Raw genomic sequence first — 20,728 nt, 5'->3', positions numbered from 1 at the left:
ATAGGAGACCGTATGCAACCATTGATAGCATCCCAGAGAAAGCGGGGATCATCCACCGAACCAGCATTTATCTATATAAACCAACTCAACTCTTTTTTTGAGCATTGCACAGAAATCTTTATTTTGTAACAGTGTGGTATTAAAACACAAACGTAACACTCTAGAAGACACGAGAGATTTTAGATGAGATCACACTATGATCAGATAAAGGACATGACTTTATATCAACACTGTGTAATTCTGAGTATGCAGCATAAGATATAAGTATATAATCCAGCCTAGAATAACTTTTTATGTCTGGCAGAGTAAAAGGTGTTCTGTCTCTTTGTAGGATGAAAAATGCGATATACATCAATTAGACTAAGATCTGACATAAACTTACGTAATTCAGTAGATAATAAAGATTGCGTTGGATAATTTTGCATGCAAGAACGATCTAAAGAAACATCAACTACCGCATTCATATCTGCACCGATGATAAGAAAACAATCTTGTATGTGCAATAAAGTTGTAGTGAGAGTAGGAAGAAAATTTGGATCAAAATGAGAAGGGGCATAAATTGAAATAAATGCAAAATTCTTACCCGCAATAACTGTTTTAATGTATGATACTCCGCTTTCGTTTAACATTTTAGAAAGCTATAGTTGTGTAGAAGGCATTCGTTTTAACACGACCAAGCTACCCCTTGATTTACTATCTATTGAGAATGAGGCGGCTACATAATAAAACTTGTTAGTCATATGTTCAAAGGTTTTCTTTCTTAAATGTGATTCTTGGATAAATGCCAAATCAACCTTTTGCCTATATAAGTAATCCAGACAGGTAGTATGTTTAATGGGACCATTCAGCCCATTTGTATTCCAGCTAACTATATGAAGCATGTCTGTAGCCATGAATTAGCTGTAGAATAGCATAAAAAGATCAAGAAAACAATAAACTGGGCATAAAACAATTTAAAAAAATGCACCAAAGAAATATACACCTTACAATTGGAGAAATACCCACCCACCCTGTTCACCACAACCCAAAAGAACACCCAATTACCCACAAAAAAGAAAAATCTCAAACAAGGCATCTGCTAACAAAAGAAAAAAAAAAAAAAAAGCAATTGGGTGAACCATTAACCACCTTATGGAAAACGTGACCCCGAGAAGGGTGGCAGACACAATGTTAGCCCACTCCCCACTCATTATTAATATGTTAATGACCAAACTTAGCAATGAACAAAATTAACAGAGATGCTTACACTCGAAGGTAAATTGTGACATTTAGTTTGCGCTAGCCAATCAATATATAAGAATAAACAAATGTAGAAAGGGAGAAAAACCTCTAGGACATATCTTTAATGTCAGTTTATCCTTCCTCATTCTCCTGTGTGACCAAACCATTGAGAAAGTCTTCAACCTCTAAAGGAGACTTGAAAATGTGCTGAGCCGAACCTCGCGTTAACTTCAGCTGTGCTGTACATCAAAAAGGTCTGAAAGCCCATTTTCTGAGAGTTGTTAGTAGCCTCCAAAAAGGAATGCCGCCAGTTAATAGTGAAAGCGCAATAGTCCGCAGCAAATCGGATATCTTTCCCATCCACCTTGATTGGAGATTTTCTGGAAGCTCGGAGAATGAAATCATGATCCGTATAGAGATTGCTAATGTGACGTCATCGTGACGTGTTACCAGTGGTGAACGCAAAGCATTTTGGGAATCCGCGGCACAAACAGAAGGCGCCAGACTTGATTGCATGGAGGGAAGAACGCAGTGTTCAAGGTGCCGTCTACCTGCTGTGTTATAAACTGCAATAGTCGTTCTCACGATAGAAGTGGCATAAAGCTTAAGAACGGAAAATCCTTTTATCGTTTTCCAGCGTGGAAAAATAATAGTACAAGCCATGTTTCAGAGGTGACAAAAGTGCGACTGAATGGCATGGATAGCAGCAGTAAGGAGGCCCAAGATTACCTTCGATAACACTCCACCACACATGATGGTGTGTTCAAAGCATTTTCACAAAGTTAAATTACAGAGAGTAATTGTAAATGTTATGTTGTGGGCAAATAACCAGCGTGTTTTGTTTGATTTAACCAGACCATTAGATTTGACGTCAGGCCAATGTTAACCGTTAACTAGCATGAAATGGCTAGAAAATGAGCTTAAGTTACCAATGTACTAAAGCGTAACGTTAATCAGTTTTAAATGTTGTACATCTAGGCTACATAGCTATTTATTTGGTGACAGTGTTTGCAGGCAAACCTGCCTATGAAATGTTGGAGTGTGATCCTAACTGGGCCTGGGATATGTGGTGCCTTGTGAGGGGGAGGATAAGACTTTGCTGGATAAAATTGTGATTGTGTGCTGTGCTTTGACCAATATGTGTCCAAGTATTGTTGTGAAGCCGTCGTGTTAGAATTATACACCATGCTCACATCTAATATGTAAATTTTTTTTTTTTTCAAAAGATTTTGTAATGTCACTTCTCACATGTAATGATTTTTAGCCATCTCTGTAAATAAAATACACAAAGACTGAATGAAATTCTGCCTCCTTTATCTGTATTAAGGAAGAATTGTGCAAAATCAGTTTGGATTGCAATACACAATTACATAACTTAAATGGTAGTAACAACCAACTTAATTTCAGTTTCTTTACATATTTAACGTGTAAATACATTTAGATGAAGACATTTATAAAGAGTCCATAGAAAAGATAGGTTGTGGGTGATAAGTCACAGACATGTACAAGCATCGCATTGCCATAACTCTTCTCTGGCTGGTGCGCTGCTGAATCCCACGCAACCTAAATGGAACCACTGTATAGGACAGTTCTGATTATCGCAAGCAACCATGTCTGCAAACATTCAGGCTGTCTGCAAAAGCACCACAACACAGCCTTTTCAGGTTGACCTCCCCTGACCAGTCACTATGCTCGTAAGAATCCAGTCCTTTTGATTCCCTTTATTTTCTCGTCATATCTCGTCTTTGCATTAGGATGTAGTTTTAGGCGGTATGGTCCGACAATGTTTTCTTTAGCCCGCTGCATTTTGTAGGATTATATTCTGTTTTTCACGCTAATTTTTTTATTATTTTCATGCCACTAGCCTGCTATGCGATGCCAGCCTATGTAAACGGGCCAAATATACCCATAATTCTTTGCGTTCTGATGACGTTGCCGCCCAGTTGGTCACATGTCTCAGTGTCTGCGTGTCTGCATGTCTGCGTAGCATCTTCATAATGACCGTGCGAGGCCTGCCAGAGTTGTTGGGAGGGGCGATGCGATGAACTCTCATTATCTCCAATGAAGGGAACCATACAGGTTAAGATCCAGCGCCTTCCGGGAGATTCCTAATACCAACATTATCCCTTCGGTCTTTCAAATGAGCAATCTTTTCCTCAAAGCTTGTCAATCTGGCAGCAGATTTGTCATGATTTTTCTCCACTTTGCCAACCCGGCTGTTCAGAATGGAATATAGATCATGCAGTTCTCTCACCCCATTAGAGCAGCTGGAAAGCTCAGACTGAATCATATCTAGTCTCTTGCAAAGTTTTAAACTGTGCTTCAATAAACTGCGGTTTCCCCATAGCAGAAGCAATCATGGCAGTGAGAGAGGCCTCTATCTTATCCGCCTCATGCATTTGATCACGCTGCGTTTGCTTGCCGGATGATTTTCCTTGACGAGAAGACATGCTGTCGATGCCTAATATCCAGACAAAAAACTAAATGTCGAGCAACAAGCGAAAAAGTTGAAGTATAGAAATGAAAATGGAGTGGGGTTGGCGGAGTCACAACACTATGCTGCCATCATGCTCACAGGTCACATGAGCCTCACATTCGTTCCTATGTTGAATACAAAGCGCAATTCTGACTTCTTGCGTGAACGCACCATATGCCTTTTGGACCGTCAAACAGCCATCAGTGTCATGGCACCCATTCGTTTTCATTATATGACTAAACCGAGATGACGTGCTTATATAAATCTTCATTTCAGTTTTGCTGAAAAAGGAAAGACATAAACATCTGGGATGGGCTTAAGGTGAGTAAATCATGAGAGAATTATATTTTTGGGTGAACTAATCCTAACTCAGATTTGCAATTTGCAGATTTTAGTACTGTACTTAAGTTGCACATTTAACAAGCAGAACTGAGATAGTGAGAACTGAGATCGGGTCTTACTTAAACAAAGGGGACATGGATCAACCTAATGGTGACCTCACACAATACACATTTAAATGCCCCCATAGGTTCCCTTTGACCAAGGAAGTATTTATAGTATTTCTAGTAATAATTGAGATATTAACACTAAATCTGAAATCTATGGGTTTTTAACCAAAATAAGTTCAAAAACATGGCTATTTGAGGTTTGAGTCCAAAATTTCACATTTCAAGTAATGTTTAATTAAGACCACTTTATTTTTCCAGTATTGACAAAATCATTGACACAATGTGGGTTAAGAAAAATAAATGCATTCTCCATTTGAATTATGTTTATCTTTCTCACCCTAGGCCAGGGATCTGCAACCCATGGCACACCAGCAACATCAAGAGAGGAGTAGACGGTTTTATTTATATAAATACTGCAATCTCAATCTAAATCTTGATGTAATCCTTCCTCATGATCACGCAGCATGTTTTCATGAGCTGAATGGGGGGCTAAACAAAAAGTTAAAATGTGATGAGACGGCAGTACACCCAACAGACTTGTACAGTGCGTACAAGCCATTCACTTTCGATTAATCACGCCCGCTTTGCTTCGGTCAGGCTGCACGGATGACAGCCAACATTCTGTGTTTCTTTTGGTTTAATTTTGCTTTCAGGACAACACATTATGTAAAATGGAAAACACCACTATTAATCCTTGAGATTTCCAACCCAGCATATAGGTACACAGACCTTAAACCTTGGTCACATTCAAAATTACATTAAAAGAGAAAACATAAACCCACATCGTGGGGTTCAAAAATCTTTTCAAGTCTATTCAAAATATAAATGAAACCTGGAAATAAAAGTTTTAGGATTTTGTAGGTGCGATTCGTTCTTGCAGGCTTAATAGTTGATCGACTTTTCTTGCACTTGTCTTGTCACACTTGAATACTGTTTAGCCTCCCATTCAGCTGATGAAAACGCACTGCATGATCATGACAAAGGATTACATTAACATGTAGATTGGAATACAGGTGCGAAAAACGTACTGTATTCCAATGCTCCTCTCTCGCTGTTGCTTGCATGCTAGTGATTCCATGATTACAATGACATAATATAAGAAATATTTACGATTCCACACAATTTCGTGATTAGTAATCAAATAAGCAGATTTGTGACTAACTATGTTAACTAATTTTCGACAAAAGGAGGGTGCATCGGCACAGCCATTGACCAGGAAAATAAAAAATGGCACATCATGTCAAAAAGGTTGCTGACCCCTGCCTTATTAAATAAGGCAAATAGCCTTATTTATTCTTACCCTATAACAATATAAGCCTGAAATACTGAATCTTATGTTGTTTAATAAAATAAAGGTATCTTGTATTAAGGATATCTAAAAATAATACAAAAAAGTCTGTGTACTTTTGAGTATTAGAATTTATCTCATTCAGGGGCGTTAGACTCCGGGCAATGATGAACCTGAGTATATAATATATATATAATATTTGTGTTTGAAAATACAAAGTTAGGAATTAGCACTGTTAAATATCCATCTAAAATGTTTATACTGGATATTATCCCCCACCACAAACTCAAATTGGTCAGGTGGCCCTAAAATAGTTCTATGCCTGGTGCCCAAAAATGTGGTGCTACACCCCTGATCACATCTGACACAATAATGTCTCCTGCAGGGCTGGACTGGTAATGTGGCATACCGGGCATTTTCTCTGTAGGCCCACGCACTTTGAGGCCGATCAGGGGTGGACTGGCCATCGTGAGAACCTAATGGGACGGTGGGTCGGCAGCGAAATGGGCCGAATGAGCCGCGATAAGCTAAAACAAGCCGCTGCGTTATGCAGAACGGACGACAAAACGACGCCGCAATATGCAGAAAAGGACCGCAAATCCCCCTACTGTACCCAATACCAATTCAACTTTTGCCCAGTTGCTATGTAAAATCCCAGGCCACTTTGTCTTCCCAGTCCAGCCCTGGTCTCCTGATGCACTTATTACATTCCAAACTATGGTAAAAGAAAGGAGATTTATAAGAATGCATCTTTCTCTGATGGCAGATTTAAAGGACATGTCCAAGATGATCTTGCGCATCAACGGGCCGTCTGACCTTCCGCAGGGCTATAAACTGAGCATGCACATCACACAGACAGCTTCGGAGAGTGTTAGAGTCTTTAGACCTCGGACAACTGGAAAACCAAAGGACTTCTGGAGTGAGTAAACAGACAAGTGTCTAAGAATCGAATGTCTATGGAATGAAAGTGGAAAGTTTGTGCTGAATATGAGTCTTCTTTGTTGTACCAGAGCACAAACTCCTGAAGTTGTTCCTGAAAGAATATCTAATGGTGGTGGGCAAGGACAAGCTGGCAGAGGAAGTGCCCTATCTAGGTGGCAAAACTGAACTGCAGTTCTTTGTAGAAGGCCTTCGTTTCCCTGATAAAGACTTTGATGGCCTCATCACCATCAACCTAAGTCTGCTAGAGCCCAGTGGTGAGGTTAGTGGCCGATCTCTTACAAAATCTGTAGGATTTTAAACTCTTTATTCATGCTTACCATAGAGTCATTTTCAGAATTATCTAGCAAGGCTAGGTATTGTGTACATTGTGGTTTTAAATACATTCTTTACATTTTAGAGGGTTAAATCAGCAAAGTACAATGTTCATGGATTCCTTTTTAGCTGCGGTTTGCAGGAAATAAATTGGCACAATGCCGCTCATTGTTACAATGAGCCAATCAAGCATTCCATAGAACTGTATACTAATAACAAAAATATCTTTTCATGTCTTCCATTCTTTAAATTTGTCCTGGCATTCCACATTTGCTTACAACCCATGTGAGAACCAATGTTAATTTGAATCTTAACATGATTTCAATTGAGACATCGTGGGCTAAAGGAAATAATATCAGTGAATTGCGATGAATTTCAGTCCATTTCTCACAGAAAGCTTTCAATGGTATCAAATGTCTTGGAAAATAGTGCACAAGTCTTGTGGACAATTTTAATGGTGGAATTATGGTTTTTTCTTTTGTTTTTCTTTCCTTTAATATTTCAAATCACTAATTATGTACATTTTGTTTGTTTATTAAAAACAGGGTTACCCTGGAAAGCCCATCTTTACAGATAAGGTCATGTTTCATGTGTCTCCATGGATAATGACCCCCAACACCCTCAAACCCAAGGAAGTGTATGTGTGCAGGTGAGAATGGAGCAATTCAGTCAGAGCTTTTGATTAACATTTCTAGAATCATATATGTTACCAAATCTTACCTTATCAAGAAATGTGTTCCGTCTTTTGCAACACCGAATCATGAAATAGATCTTACGCTGATGCTCATGATACTATTTGATCTGTATTTATTTATTTTGGTAGCACAAATGATAACGATGCTTTCCTGAAGAGCATTAAGAACCTGGTGTACAGCTGTGGTTACAAATTAAATGTGTGTCATGAGTACATGAACCGTGGTGACCGCTGGATGCAGGTCAGTGAAATTGTATTTGTTTTTGTTAGGCAAGTGCTCAAGAGGTGCCATTCGTTTGAGTCACTGATCCGAGCATGATCAGAGTATCAAACAGTTTACAAACTGAATGCTTTTTTAAAACAATCATAAATGTATGATTGTTTACTATACATAAACGTTAAAACATATATTGGAATATTCCGGGTTCAATACAAGCTCAATCGACAGCATGTGTGGCATAATTTTGATAACCACAAAAATGTATTTTGACTCATCCCTCTTTTTCTTAAAAAAACAAATAAATAAAAAGTGAGGCGCTTATGGAAGTTAAGGGGCCAATCTATAAATGCTAAAATACTCACCGTTTCAAAAGTACAGCCACGAGACATAAGCAATATGCATGTTAATATGATTTTAATGTGATAAAATCACTCGCTAATCTTTTCTGTGTAAAGTTATAGCCAATTTTACATCATTGCATGACGATTTAATGTCAAGAAACCCTAAAATTACTGTAAAAATTATGATTTAAACAACTTTACAGCTCAAAGAACATGAGATTTAACAGAAGAATTAATGTAAGTGCTTTTATAAAATTATAAGCTTCACGTTTCTTCCTTAAAACCCTTGTAAGTGCCTTACTGTAACATTGATTTTTGCTTCTTTTTTAAGGAAAAGGACGGACAAGTCGAAATAGTTTTTTGTGGTAATCTACATTATGTCACAAATGCTCATGATTGAGTTTAACTTTTATTGAAGCTGGAATATTCCTTTAAATCAAAACAAAGTACAAAATAGATTACAGTTTTATATAAGGGACTACATTTAATATGATATAATCCCATTAAATATTATTTAATCCTATTACAATTACTTTTCTTTATGTACGTTTTTATTTGGGATTCCAAATAAAAGTTCAATGGCAATTATTTTATCAAAATGAATATTTTAGTCTAAATTATTCTGCCCCCTTAGTTATGCTCCGTTTGCTTCATGCACACACGCAGAATAAATGGGCCTTATTCAAATACACGAGCAGAACAATATCATTTTACATACAAATTGATTAAAAAAATGTATTTACACTGAATCTCATTCTGCTTATTTTTATGAATCAGGCCCAATGAAGTCTTTGAAGTTTTATGGTGATTTGATTGCTGTTTGTGCAAAATGGAAATTGTTTTGCAAAATGGGAATCCTTGCGTGACTTTGAATTTTCAAACAGATATTGAAACACTTATATTTACAGATAATATAACAGTAGAATGTTTTCTAACACATTAACCAATCTGTCAGAGCACCTGTCATGGCAGCTTGCCCTCATGAAACTATATGCTTAAGACTTTCTATTATGTGTTTAATAGAACTTGTACAAATGCTTTGGACAGCTTGCATTTGCTTTGTGGCCTCCACCATTTTTCAAATGTGTTTTTATAGTACAAATAAGTGGTATAACTGAACATGGTTCTTTATGCGACAGTTCAAATGTCCAACCAATAAAATTATTAATTATTTTCATTCTATTTACAATCACATCAAATTAGTATTTCTAATTACTCCATCTGTCCACAGGATGAGATTGAGTTTGGCTACATTGACTCTCCTCATCATAGCTTTCCTGTGGTACTGGATTCACCTCGTGATCGAGGACTTCAAGATTTCCCCTATGATGTTCTTCTGGTGAGTGAGACGGACAACTTCTTAAAGGGATAGTTAACCCAAAAATGTAAATTCTGTCAATTTTCTCACCTTCATGTCATTCCAAACTCATCCGACTTTCATTTAGCACAATGTTGATGCTGCTCTTTCTCATATAATGAAAGAATACAGTAACCATGGTGTCAAGCTCCAAAAACGACAAAAAGCACAACAAAAGTGTCATGAAAGTAGTTCATATGACTTCTGCGGTTTATTACAAGATTTTTTTAACGCCATACGACAGCTTAGCGAGAGGGACATAATGAAATTGAATTTATTCATTAAGTCGTTATTCGAGGTAATAATCACAATGACTTATGTCAGTCATTGGTGTTGATGTACTATTTGAGGAGCTTATTTAGAACCTATTAACTACCTTTTATTTTTATTTACTAGACTATATCACCTTCAAATCCTACTCGAATCTTGAAAAACTATATATAATGTGATAGCTCTTGGTCTGTATTTTTAATAAATGCTCACTGTTTTGACCACCGTGTTCGAGATATGGTGTAAGGAAACTTCTCACATCCGGTTTCAAAATGCAGTCACCCTATTTCCATAAATGGCCTGACAGCTGCCTGTGACAACAATGGTTTTGGACACACTGTTTGCTGGTTAGCAGAAATATATTTTATTCTGCAATTCATCTCGACATGGATTCACAAAAGTTTAATGCATCTCTACATATCAAAATTATTCACCATATCGAAATATAGAAACAACGTAAATAGTGAATCCACATCCATCAAAAGCCCTCTGTGTTTATACCTCGTGTATAATGAAGTAATGAAATAAAAATATCTCTTTGTGTGGTGTAGTGTAAATGCTACTTCCTTAAGGAACTAAGGTTGGTCATTAAAACGAATTTTTTAAGAACGGGGCTTGGATACATTCAACAACTGACAATACTGAACAGAAATCAGGGCATTAAATACACAAAGACTAATGAGAACATTAAACACAGGTGAGGAACAATGAGGGACAGCTGGCAGTGATAAGAGCAGGGAATTATGGGAAGTGTAGTCCGGGAACAGATGACAGGGGAGAAACACAGGGCAGACAACAGTCAATCGTGACAACGAGTCTGATTCATCATTGGGGGCAATTTCCAAATGCCTGAAGGTAACATGTTGATCTGTACAAACAATAGTACGCAAGTATAAACACCATGGGACCACGCAGCCATAATACCGCTCCGGAAAGAGATGCATTCTGTATCCTAGAGATGTGCGAAAAGTGCAAATAAATCCCAGAACAACAGCAAAGGACCTTGTGAAGATAATGGAGGAAACCGGTAGACAAGTATCTATATCCACAGTAAAACAACTCTTATATCGACATAACCTGAAAGGCTGCTCAGCAAGGAAGAAACCACTGCTCCAAAAAAAAAAAAAGCCAGACAACAATTTGCAAGTGCACATGGGGACAAATATCTTACTTTTTGGAGAAATTTCCTCTGGTTAGATGAAGCACATTTTTTTTTTGTCCATAATGACCATTGTGTAGTGAAGTGACATAAGACAGGGAATGTTTTCTATGATTAAATGTCAGGAATTGTGAAAAACTGAGTTTAACTGTATTTGGCTAAGGTGTATGTAAACTTTTGACTTCAACTGTATAAAGTTTAGTTTACAGATCAAGTGTCCTTCTTTGGGACTGCAAAGATGAGGTCCACGGATCTATATGTCATTGAATAATGTATATTTTAATACACTTTCTGCTTTTTTAATGGTCTGTTATTGATCAAAAACAACAAAAAAAAGAAACATTTTAGTCTAATCATACATGGATGCACTGAAGAAATCATGCAGGTGCTCTCTTGTTATAAGCGTTTGTCTTAAAGGGACAGTACCGATTTAGCATGTGTTCTTCATATCAATGTAAATACTTGTAAATAGTACAAATTATAAAAGTAAACAATAAAATTGTAACAAAAATATATATGCAACATAATATATGCAATTTTAAGACATTAATTGAATTGAAAATGTGATCAATTTGATGAAAAACTAATGATAAAATTGTACCTAGAAGGTTCCTTTTAAAATTAAGAGCATTGGCTGACAGAAAATAAAATGTATTTTATATGTAATTTCTATTTCCACGAAGGAAAAAAAAAGTCATACGGGTTGATGCTGAGTAAATGATGACAGAATTTTCATTTTTTGGGTGGAATATTCCTTAAAGAATTAAGACTGTTAAGATTTTTTAAATGCTGTTCACATTTCTTATTTCATTATTCACCCATGGGAACAAAGTAAAAAAAAAAAAAACTCTGCTAGAACAATTAAGGCAGTGTATCAGCAGTTGTATTATCTGGTCTGAGAAACTGAGATGATACTGTAGGAATAGGTGCAAAACGTCTAGTTTACGTATGTAACCCCCGTTCCCCGATGGAGGGAACGAGACGTTGTGTCAGAGAAGCGACACTAGGGGTCTCTCTTGAGTGCCGATATTCACCTCTGGACTATGAAAAAAGGCCAATGAGAGTTGGCAACCAGTATTTGCATGTCCCGCCCCCGGACATGCGGGTATTTAAGCGGCGCAAATACGGGAGCTCATTCAGGATTTTTCTGAGGAGCCGGAAATGGTCCGGCCACAACAGTGGCTCAGCTCAGCGACGTGGCAGGGGAGACACAACGTCTCGTTCCCTCCATCGGGGAACGGGGGTTACATACGTAACCTAGACGTTCCCCTTCTGTCGCTCTCTCCACGTTGTGTCAGAGAAGCGACACTAGGGGTCCACTTATAAAAGTGCCATGCGCTGAGCCGTGTACGTGAACTGCTGATACAGGAGCGAGCAGGTATTCTTACGTGCAGGGCGACCAACTGTATCAGGCTGCACCTACCCTTCCCCAATGCCCCATTTAAGCCATCAGGATTCCTTATCGTTACCCTGGAGGGGGGAACAAGGTGCTGGCCGCCAACCTGGGAACGGGCCAAGCCTGGTCGGGCCTCTTTTCTCTCTATGTTTCTCGCATAGAGCAACTAAGGCCGGGGCCCTTACACGCATTGAGGGAAGGGGGTCTTAGCCCTTATTCAGAGCGGAGAAGACCCTGCGGAGGCCACGCCTACCCGAGAGGGGAGGCAAGTTTAAGTGGCAAAACCATCAGAGGCCTGCTTAGGGCCTATGTGGAAAAGCCGGTGCGGTGGTGGATCCAGCCTCATAGAGGGGGGAACATACAGCACGGCAACCGAGGCAGCCATGACTGCCTAAGGGAAACACGGGAGTCAGCTCGCCAGAGGGGACAGAACCGTGGTGTTACACACAGGGGGAGTCCAAAGGAGGTACTACCTATACCAGTACAGGGTAGCTTGCGGTACCCGCAGTGGCTTGGGTCAGCGAGTTCCTCCGCTGAACTGCGACCCACGAGGGCTAGGGAGGAATCGACCAGTGTCCCAAACCTGAGATCTCCTGGGAATGAAGGCGCACTGTTTCCCCTGGTTAGGGGGAAGGGTGCTAGGTGCAAGCGATTCACCATGTCAGATCATGGGCGTGCCACCGAGTTCTACGGGCTCGGTACCTGAGAAAACACGGGACGATATTGACTCAACTCGGAGATTGTAGAATCTCGCAAAAGTGTTAGGTGTTGCCCAGCCCACTGCTCTACAAATGTCTGCTAGGGCAGTGCCCCTAGCCAGTGCCCATGAGGACGCAACACTCCTGGTGGAGTGAGCTCGGACCCGCAAGGGGGGGGGCACGGCCTGGGTGTGATAAGCCAGGGAAATGGCGTCGACAACCCAGTGGGCGAGTCTCTGCTTGGAGATAGCGTTCCCTTTCTGCTGTCCCCCAAAGCAGACGAAGAGCTGCTCAGAGCATCTGGTGCTCTGTTTGCGGTCCAGATAAATACGTAAAGCACGTACTGGACACAGCTGGACACAGGAGGGAGTTATCCTCCGGGCACCTTTTAGGAACCTGACGATTAAGTCATGCTTACCAAGAGACTTGCCGTCTACAGTGTCGTGGTGGGCCGCGATAGCGGCGACATACACCTTGAGGGTGGAGGGGGACAGCCTCCTCTCCAGCCTCTCCTGAAGAAACACGAGCACTGGCCTAACTGTGCACTTCTGCGGGTCTTCGGCTCGGGAAGAACACCAGTCCGCAAACAGACGCCACTTTAGAGTGTAGAGACGCCTGGTGGAGGGGGCTCTGGCTTGATTGATTGTATCTATGACGGTCGGTGGTAGGCCGGCTAGATCTTCCGCATCCCGTCCAAGGGCCAGAGGTGGAGGTTCCAGAGGTCTGGGTGCGGGTGCCAGAGCGTGCCCCGTCCCTGAGAAAGAAGGTCCTTCCTCAGGGGAATTCGCCAGGGAGGGGCTGTCGTGAGGAGCGTGAGGTCCGAAAACCAAGTCCGGGTAGGCCAGTAAGGGGCTACCAGAATGACTTGCTCCTCGTCCTCCCTGACCTTGCATAGCACCTGTGCAAGAAGGCTCACTGGGGGGAATGCATACTTGCGCAGCCCCGCAGGCCAGCTGTGTGCCAACGCGTCTGCCCCGAGGGGAGCCTCTGTCCGGGCATACCAGAGCGGGCAGTGGGAGGTTTCTTGGGAGGCAAACAGGTCTACCTGAGCCTTGCCGAACCGGTCCCAAATCAGCTGGACCGACTGGGGGTGGAGCCTCCACTCTCCGCCAGGCAAGCTTTGTCTTGACAGCGCGTCCGCTATCACATTGAGGTTGCCAGGGATGTGAGTGGCACGCAGTGACTTGAGTCGCTGCTGACTCCAAAGGAGGAGACGACGGGCGAGCTGTGACATGTGGAGGGCGCGTACTCAGCCTTGGCGGTTTATGTAGGCTACGACCGTGGTGCTGTCTGTCCTGACTAGGACGTGTTTGTTCCAAATTAACGGGAGAAACTTCTGCAGGGCCAGAAAAACAGCCAGCAGCTCTAGGCAGTTGATGTGCCAGCGCAGCGGCCTGTTGCATACGGCGCCCCAACCCAATTTGGAGGCGTCGGTTGTGACCAGAACGCGTCGGGACACCTGCTGCAAGGGTACTCCTGCCCTTAGAAAGCAGAGGTCTGTCCAGAGTTTGAAGGTTTGGCGGCAGGCAGAGGTAACTTTTATGTTGTGTGTGCCGCGGCGCCATGCTCGTCTCAGGACTCGAGTCCGGAGCCAGTGCTGAAGTGGTCTCATATGCATCAACCCCAGTGGCGCGGCCGCTGCGGAGGATGCCATATGCCCCAGGAGCTGTTGGAAACGTTTTAGCGGGACCATGGCGCCTGGCTTGAAGGAAGCGAGGCATTTCAGCACTGAGTCTAACTCCAGACCGAGAAAAGAGATGCTCTGGACTGGGGAGAGCTTGCTCTTTTCCCAGTTGACCTGAAACCCCAAACAGATGAGGTGGCTGAGCACCTGGTCTCTGTGTGCGCATAGTAACTCTCAGGAGTGGGCCAGTATGATCCAGTCATCGAGGTAATTGAGTATGCGTATGCCGGGTTCTCGGAGCGGGGCAAGAGCTGCCTCTGCGACTTTCGTGAAGACGCGAGGGGACAGAGACAGGCCGAAGGGGAGGACTTTGTACTGATACGCCTGGCCGTCGAACGCGAACCTTAGGAAGGGTCGATGTCGAGGGTGAATTGAGACGTGGAAGTACGCGTCCTTCAGGTCTACCGCTGCGAACCAATCTAAATGCCGGACGCCAGATAGAATTTGTTTCTGGGTGAGCATTTTGAATGGGAGTTTGGACAAGGTCCGATTGAAAACTTGCAGGTCCAAGATCGGTCGTAAGCCGCCGCCTTTCTTGGGTACAACGAAGTAAGGGCTGTAGAAACCCTTCTTCGTTTCGGTTGGAGGGACAGGCTCTATCGCGTCCTTTAATAGAAGGGAGGCGATTTCTTCGCGCAGGGAGTGGGCATGTTGGCCGTGTACTGCGGAAAAATGTACGCCCACGAAGGGGGCGGAGACCTGGCAAACTGAATTGCGTATCCGAGTCGAATGGTCAGGTGCAGCCAGCGTGACGGGTTGGGCAGTGAAAGCCACGCCTCTAAACTCCGTGCTAGGGGCACCAAGGGAACGGGTTTTTGGACGTACCCGGCGGGGCTTCGCAGCGGTGCGGAACAGGTAACGCGGCGTCGGGAGGCAACATGGCGTCCCGAGGCTCTGGTGCTGAGAATAAACTCAAAGCACTTACCTTGCTCCGCGCACCCGGCGGGGGGCGGGTTCGTGACTGAGGAGGAGGTCTGATGTTGGCGTTCTCTGGACTCGTCTGAACCGGCCGGCCGGGGAACAGTCGTGGCGCTGAAGGCGGGGACACCGCATCCATGGAGCCGGGACTGTTGAGGCCTGAAAGCAGAGTGCCATGAGAACGGCATTTGCGGGCCATGTGCCCCAGAGACAAAGGAAATAGCTCTTTTATTGAGAATTTGGGTACCGCAGCCCGTGTTAGGGGGTGCGGCAAATGAAAAAACAAAAGATTCTCCTCCCGGGCCCTCCACCGGGGGACGGAGCGGTCTTACCACCTCCAGAGCTAACGTCTTGGGCTCTGGGTGCGTTGTCTCAGGAGCGCCTGGGAGCCTTCCTCGAGGGGGTCCGTGAGACAGGGGGCGTGTGCTTCCCACGGTTTGCTCGACGCTGGAGCTGAGAGCTGGGCCCGGGTTGAGGCGGAGCAGGGGCTTGCCTTCTGGCCGCGGGAGGACGCCCTCGGCGAGCAGACTGGGCATGGGCCGTGGCGGCAGGCTTGCGGCGAGGCATGATGTGAGAGATGGCCTCCGTCTGCTTCTTCACCGTGGAGAACTGCTGGGCAAAGTCCTCGACGGTGTCGCCGAAGAGGCCGAACCGGGAGACAGGGGCGTTGAGGAAGCGAGTCTTGTCGGCTTCACGCATCTCGACCATGTTCAGCCACAGTTGACGTTCCTGGACCACTAGGGTGGCCATTGCCTGCCCGAGCGCTTGCGCTGTGACCTTCGTCGCTCTCAGGGCGAGGTCGGTCACTGAGCGCAGTTCCTGCAGCGTGTCGGGATCAGGGCCACCCCCGTGCATGTCGCGTAGTGCCTTGGCTTGGTGGACCTGCAGGAGAGCCATGGCATGCAGGGCGGAAGCAGCGCGTCCGGTGGCGCTGTAGGCCTTCGCTGTCAGCGAGGAGGTTGCTCTACAGGTCCGGAAAGGGAGTACGGGGCGACCTCGCCAGGTGGTAGGGGTACCGGGGCATAGATGGATCGCAACCGCCCTATTCACCTGGGGAATCGCCTCGTACCCATGGCGTGCTCCGCCGTCGAGGGTGGCGAGGGCGGACGAGCCTGTGGCGATGTGACGAGTGGAGAGGGGTGCTCTCCACGAAGACGTCAGCTCATCATGCACTTCTGGGAAAAACGGGACCGGGGGGGGGGCGAGGCTGTGAGCGGCGCCCAGACCCCAGGAACCAGTCGTCCAGCCGTGATGGTTGTGGGGAGGATGGAGGGTTCCAATCCAAGCCCACGCTGTTGGCTGCCCGGGAAAGCATGTCAGTCATCTGTGTGTCAGCCTCAGCCTGGGCGTGCAGGCCCGAAAGCGGCAGCCCAGGGGAGTCCTCAGCATCAGATAACACACCCTCCGATGCCGCGGCGAGCTCATCTGCTTCCATCGCAAGAGGGTCGGCAGACCGGCTGTGAGGCGAGTCACCACTGCCTCGAGCACGGACGGGAATCAACGAGCGTGTTGGGGTGTGGGTGGTCCGAGGGGGCGTACCCGGCGGAGCTGCACCCGCTGCCATCCTCAAATCGCCTCCATCGCCAGCCGCATCGTCCTCAATCCCGTGGGAAGAAGGAGCGACACGGGGGGCGGCTGGAGTGGCTTGCTCACGGTTGTAAGCAAGCCGCGACCGCAACGTTGTCATGGTCATGTTCTCGCAGTGAGAACATGAACCATCCACAAACGCAGCCTCGGTGTGATCGCTACCCAGACACACGAGACAGCGCCTGTGGCCGTCGGAAGCGGAGAGCGCTCTACCGCATCCAGAAACAACACAGGGGCGGAAAGGCATCTTTATAAAGACGCGTCCTTAAAAGGACGTTCAACGCCGCTGTGTTTTGCTCTTTTAGAGGAAATTACTCTTTTAAATAAAATCACTCTTTTAGGGAAAAAACTCGTGAGAGTTTTTGAATCTGCACTGTCGATGCGCCCAGGGGCAGGAATGCACAGCCGTGCAAACAGGAGAAAGCCGCTGTTGTGCGCTGTAGAATCCAACGTAGAATGCAGCAGAGGGATAGCAGGAACTCGGTGTGTACACTCAGCAGTTGCAGACATGACCATCGGCTCCGAAGAAATTTTCTGAATGAACTCCCGTATTTGCGCCGCTTAAATACCCGTATGTCTGGGGGCGGGACATGCAAATACTGGTTGCCAACTCTCATTGGCCTTTTTTCATAGTCCAGAGGTGAATATCGGCGCTCAAGAGAGACCCCTAGTGTCGCTTCTCTGACACAACGTGGCGAGAGCGACAGAAGGGGAACATGATATCAAATTATAATGACATATTTCAGTAGATGCTAAATTGTTTCATTTAATGTTTGAAAACTATCAAAGGGCCCAGACTTTGGGTATGTGACGCGTTTCGCAAATTATGAAGAAGTGAGCAGCCTGGACTCTTTTGGTAATCTGGAGGTTAGCCCACCAGTCACAGTGAATGGGAAAAGTTACCCACTTGGCAGGATTATCATTGGAGTGGCATTCCCTACGTAAGTACAATAACCATACCCTCCTCCAAAATATTATGTCTCTTTGAGCAATGATGTTTTGGCATGTTATTACATGGACTGAATATTTGCTGCTTGATAAAAGCGAACCATGAAAAATTCTGATCATTTTAATTTTAAGTACAACACATGGCCGCAACATGACACAAGTCGTCCAAGACTTCCTGTGGGCACAAAAGGTTCAAGAGCCAATTGCACTCTACTCTGATTGGCTGACTGTGGGGCATGTGGACGAGTTCATGACATTTGTCCCAGCGCCTGACCGAAAGGTAAAATGATAACAGATATGTTAAAATATTACCATACACTCTTACCACTTCTACATACAGCAGTATTTAATTCCGAACATGAAAATGTTTTTAAAATACCTATAAGCAGTGCTAGCTGCTAACCAGTGTTGTGTAAGTTACTCAAAAAAGTAATTCACTACAAATTAGTAATTACTACTCTAAAATTGTAATCAGATAACTGACTTCACTGATCTCACAGGAAAGCTTGTTTTTTCCCCCAATTTTGTCCTAAAAAAGTAGTTTATTACAGTAATTAATTTGTAATCAGATTACTCCCAACTCTGCTGCTAACTGTCTCAATGTTTTGAATCTTCAGAAATTCCGGTTGCTGCTGGCTAGCCCCGATGCTGGTTACAAAGTTTTCAAAAAAATACAGAAAAAAGGATTTGGAAAAGCAGAGATGTTTCCAGGTAAACCTTGCATATCAAGTCTCCCAATCATGTTTTCTATTCTAATTGGGTTCACCATCCGCTATATTTAATCATTCTAACTACAGTAATTTTTCACTAGGTTTGGAGGAGGCCATCACCGTAGATGACATCCTGAGTGATGAGCAGCTACAGGCTGAAAACAACTACGTGCAGGTCAGTGAAATCTGGCCTATTTACAAAGAACTTAACCTCTATTAACTTATACACATGTAATTATTAATGATTTTGGGGCTGGGTGAGATGACTGTATATACAGTACCATGGGATGGTAGAAGTGGCGAGGGAGATTTTGCCTTATGTGTATAGATACATTTGCTTACAAATGAGAGTGACAAAAAAATAAAAGAATGAATGAATAATGGACAAACTTTAAAGTAGGCTTGACAAAGCCTTGTCTAAACGCTTGAACTAGTTTTAAGTTTGAAAGTTAAACAGACTGTCACATAGATAGTTTTTTTTATTGAGAACCGTTATACTCCAACTAACCATACGGTTTGACCACCCACGGTTCAGGAAGCATTGGCACCATGGTCGGTTCACCTCAAGTATAATGACGCATCTGGAGCACAAGTTTTGGTCAAGAAAACAAAGCGTCAAACAGACAGGCACAGTTACAACCTCTGCAAATGCATCTGCATGGATCTGTAGATGGATACGCGCCGCCTGTGTTTCACGTGGGTTAACTCTATGACATCATAGTTCTGCACATATTGCGTGTAGTTCAAAATAGCAAGTGGAGAAAACGAGCCACTGATAGAGAAGCCCCCTGCATTTCTCCTTTCTGGGAACATTTTCTTTTTGTAGTCAATTACAACAGCGATGGTCAAAAGATGTTTACAAAAGAGCAGACATTGTTGAGATATATGCTGAGATCATTTTGAAGTGCACTTTATGTTGATGCATGTAGTGTAATAGTTCAGGTATTAAGTTAAAATGTTGATTTAGTAATTAGAGAAAATTTGTGTTTTTTTCATTTAAGGACCCTGATGAAAATGAACCCTGGTTTTACTATAGTTATATTGTAGTAACCATGACTGCTGTTACAATTAACTATGGTTTTACAACAGTAATACTGTAGTTTCTATATAGTAGCCATGATTTTAGTATATATTGTGAACATGACAGTAACCATGTTTATTTTGTGGTTACTATGATTTAACTACAAATGCCATGGTTAAACTATGGTTACTGTTGTAAAACAATGATTGTTATTTAAGGGCAAACCTGTTGAAGTGTTACTAAATAGATTATTCTTTGGATTTGGCAATAATATTTGTTTTCTGAACAAAGCAAATACTGAACCGTACCAAAACGTGACCCTTAAACCGTGATACAAACCGAACCGTGAGAAGTATGAACCGTTACACCCGTAATGGATAGTCAGATAAACAGATTAGTTTTACGGTTTTGAGTCTTTGTTTTTAACTCAAGTATTGCATGATGCGAAGCTGTTTTTGCACTGATGCCAGACATATTAGCTATGCATAATCGTACTTCAATAATCAAATGAGATGAAGTACCATTTATTTCACTGGATTATTTAAAATAGGCAGTACCACATGCTTTTTGAAATATAACCAATTTTTTGTTGAATTTTCAGCAAAAATAACTCTTGAATGGAAAATAAAAATGTGGGCAAATTTTTATTTTTTTATTTTTTTATCTCTCACTCAGAACTGTATTGACTGGAACAGGGACGTACTGAAGAAAGAGCTTGGGTTGGATGATGAGGACATTATTGATTTGCCCATTCTGTTTAAACTGCTTAAACATGAAGAAGAGGAAGAGGAAGATGTCCCACGGGCTGCGGCCTACTACCCCGACATGGTACAGCAAAATATCAAAAATATATTGAAGATACTCTGTTTGTTTTTCCCATTTAAAAAGAAATCGGCAAAAATTAAAAATGACTTTTTTGGTCTTGTAAAATAAACAAAATTGCAAGAATTCAGCTTGATTTATCAATGTATGCATTTTTTGGTTAATTTGTAGAAAGTTAGTATACAGCTTGAATATTTTATTTGTGCTTGTGCGGT

The 20,728-nt window shown here is 43.1% G+C and overlaps 1 protein-coding gene across 2 annotated transcripts in view; it reads left to right on the top strand.

Moving 5' to 3' along the window:
* Positions 1 to 20,728, top strand: part of padi2 (peptidyl arginine deiminase, type II) — a 39,036-nt gene that overhangs the window by 15,673 nt on the left and 2,635 nt on the right. For both annotated transcript variants that reach the window (XM_052130090.1, XM_052130091.1), the window contains exons 6-15: positions 6,201 to 6,353; positions 6,445 to 6,635; positions 7,234 to 7,337; positions 7,512 to 7,623; positions 9,175 to 9,282; positions 17,802 to 17,953; positions 18,093 to 18,240; positions 18,578 to 18,671; positions 18,772 to 18,845; positions 20,367 to 20,519. In XM_052130090.1, the coding sequence (XP_051986050.1) occupies positions 6,201 to 6,353; positions 6,445 to 6,635; positions 7,234 to 7,337; positions 7,512 to 7,623; positions 9,175 to 9,282; positions 17,802 to 17,953; positions 18,093 to 18,240; positions 18,578 to 18,671; positions 18,772 to 18,845; positions 20,367 to 20,519 (1,289 nt within the window). The remainder of the gene's footprint in view (positions 1 to 6,200; positions 6,354 to 6,444; positions 6,636 to 7,233; positions 7,338 to 7,511; positions 7,624 to 9,174; positions 9,283 to 17,801; positions 17,954 to 18,092; positions 18,241 to 18,577; positions 18,672 to 18,771; positions 18,846 to 20,366; positions 20,520 to 20,728) is intronic.

This window comes from Xyrauchen texanus, chromosome 7 (assembly GCF_025860055.1).
Source record: "Xyrauchen texanus isolate HMW12.3.18 chromosome 7, RBS_HiC_50CHRs, whole genome shotgun sequence".
Taxonomy (NCBI): Eukaryota; Metazoa; Chordata; class Actinopteri; order Cypriniformes; family Catostomidae; genus Xyrauchen; species Xyrauchen texanus.
This window is presented reverse-complemented; position numbering and strand designations above follow the sequence as displayed.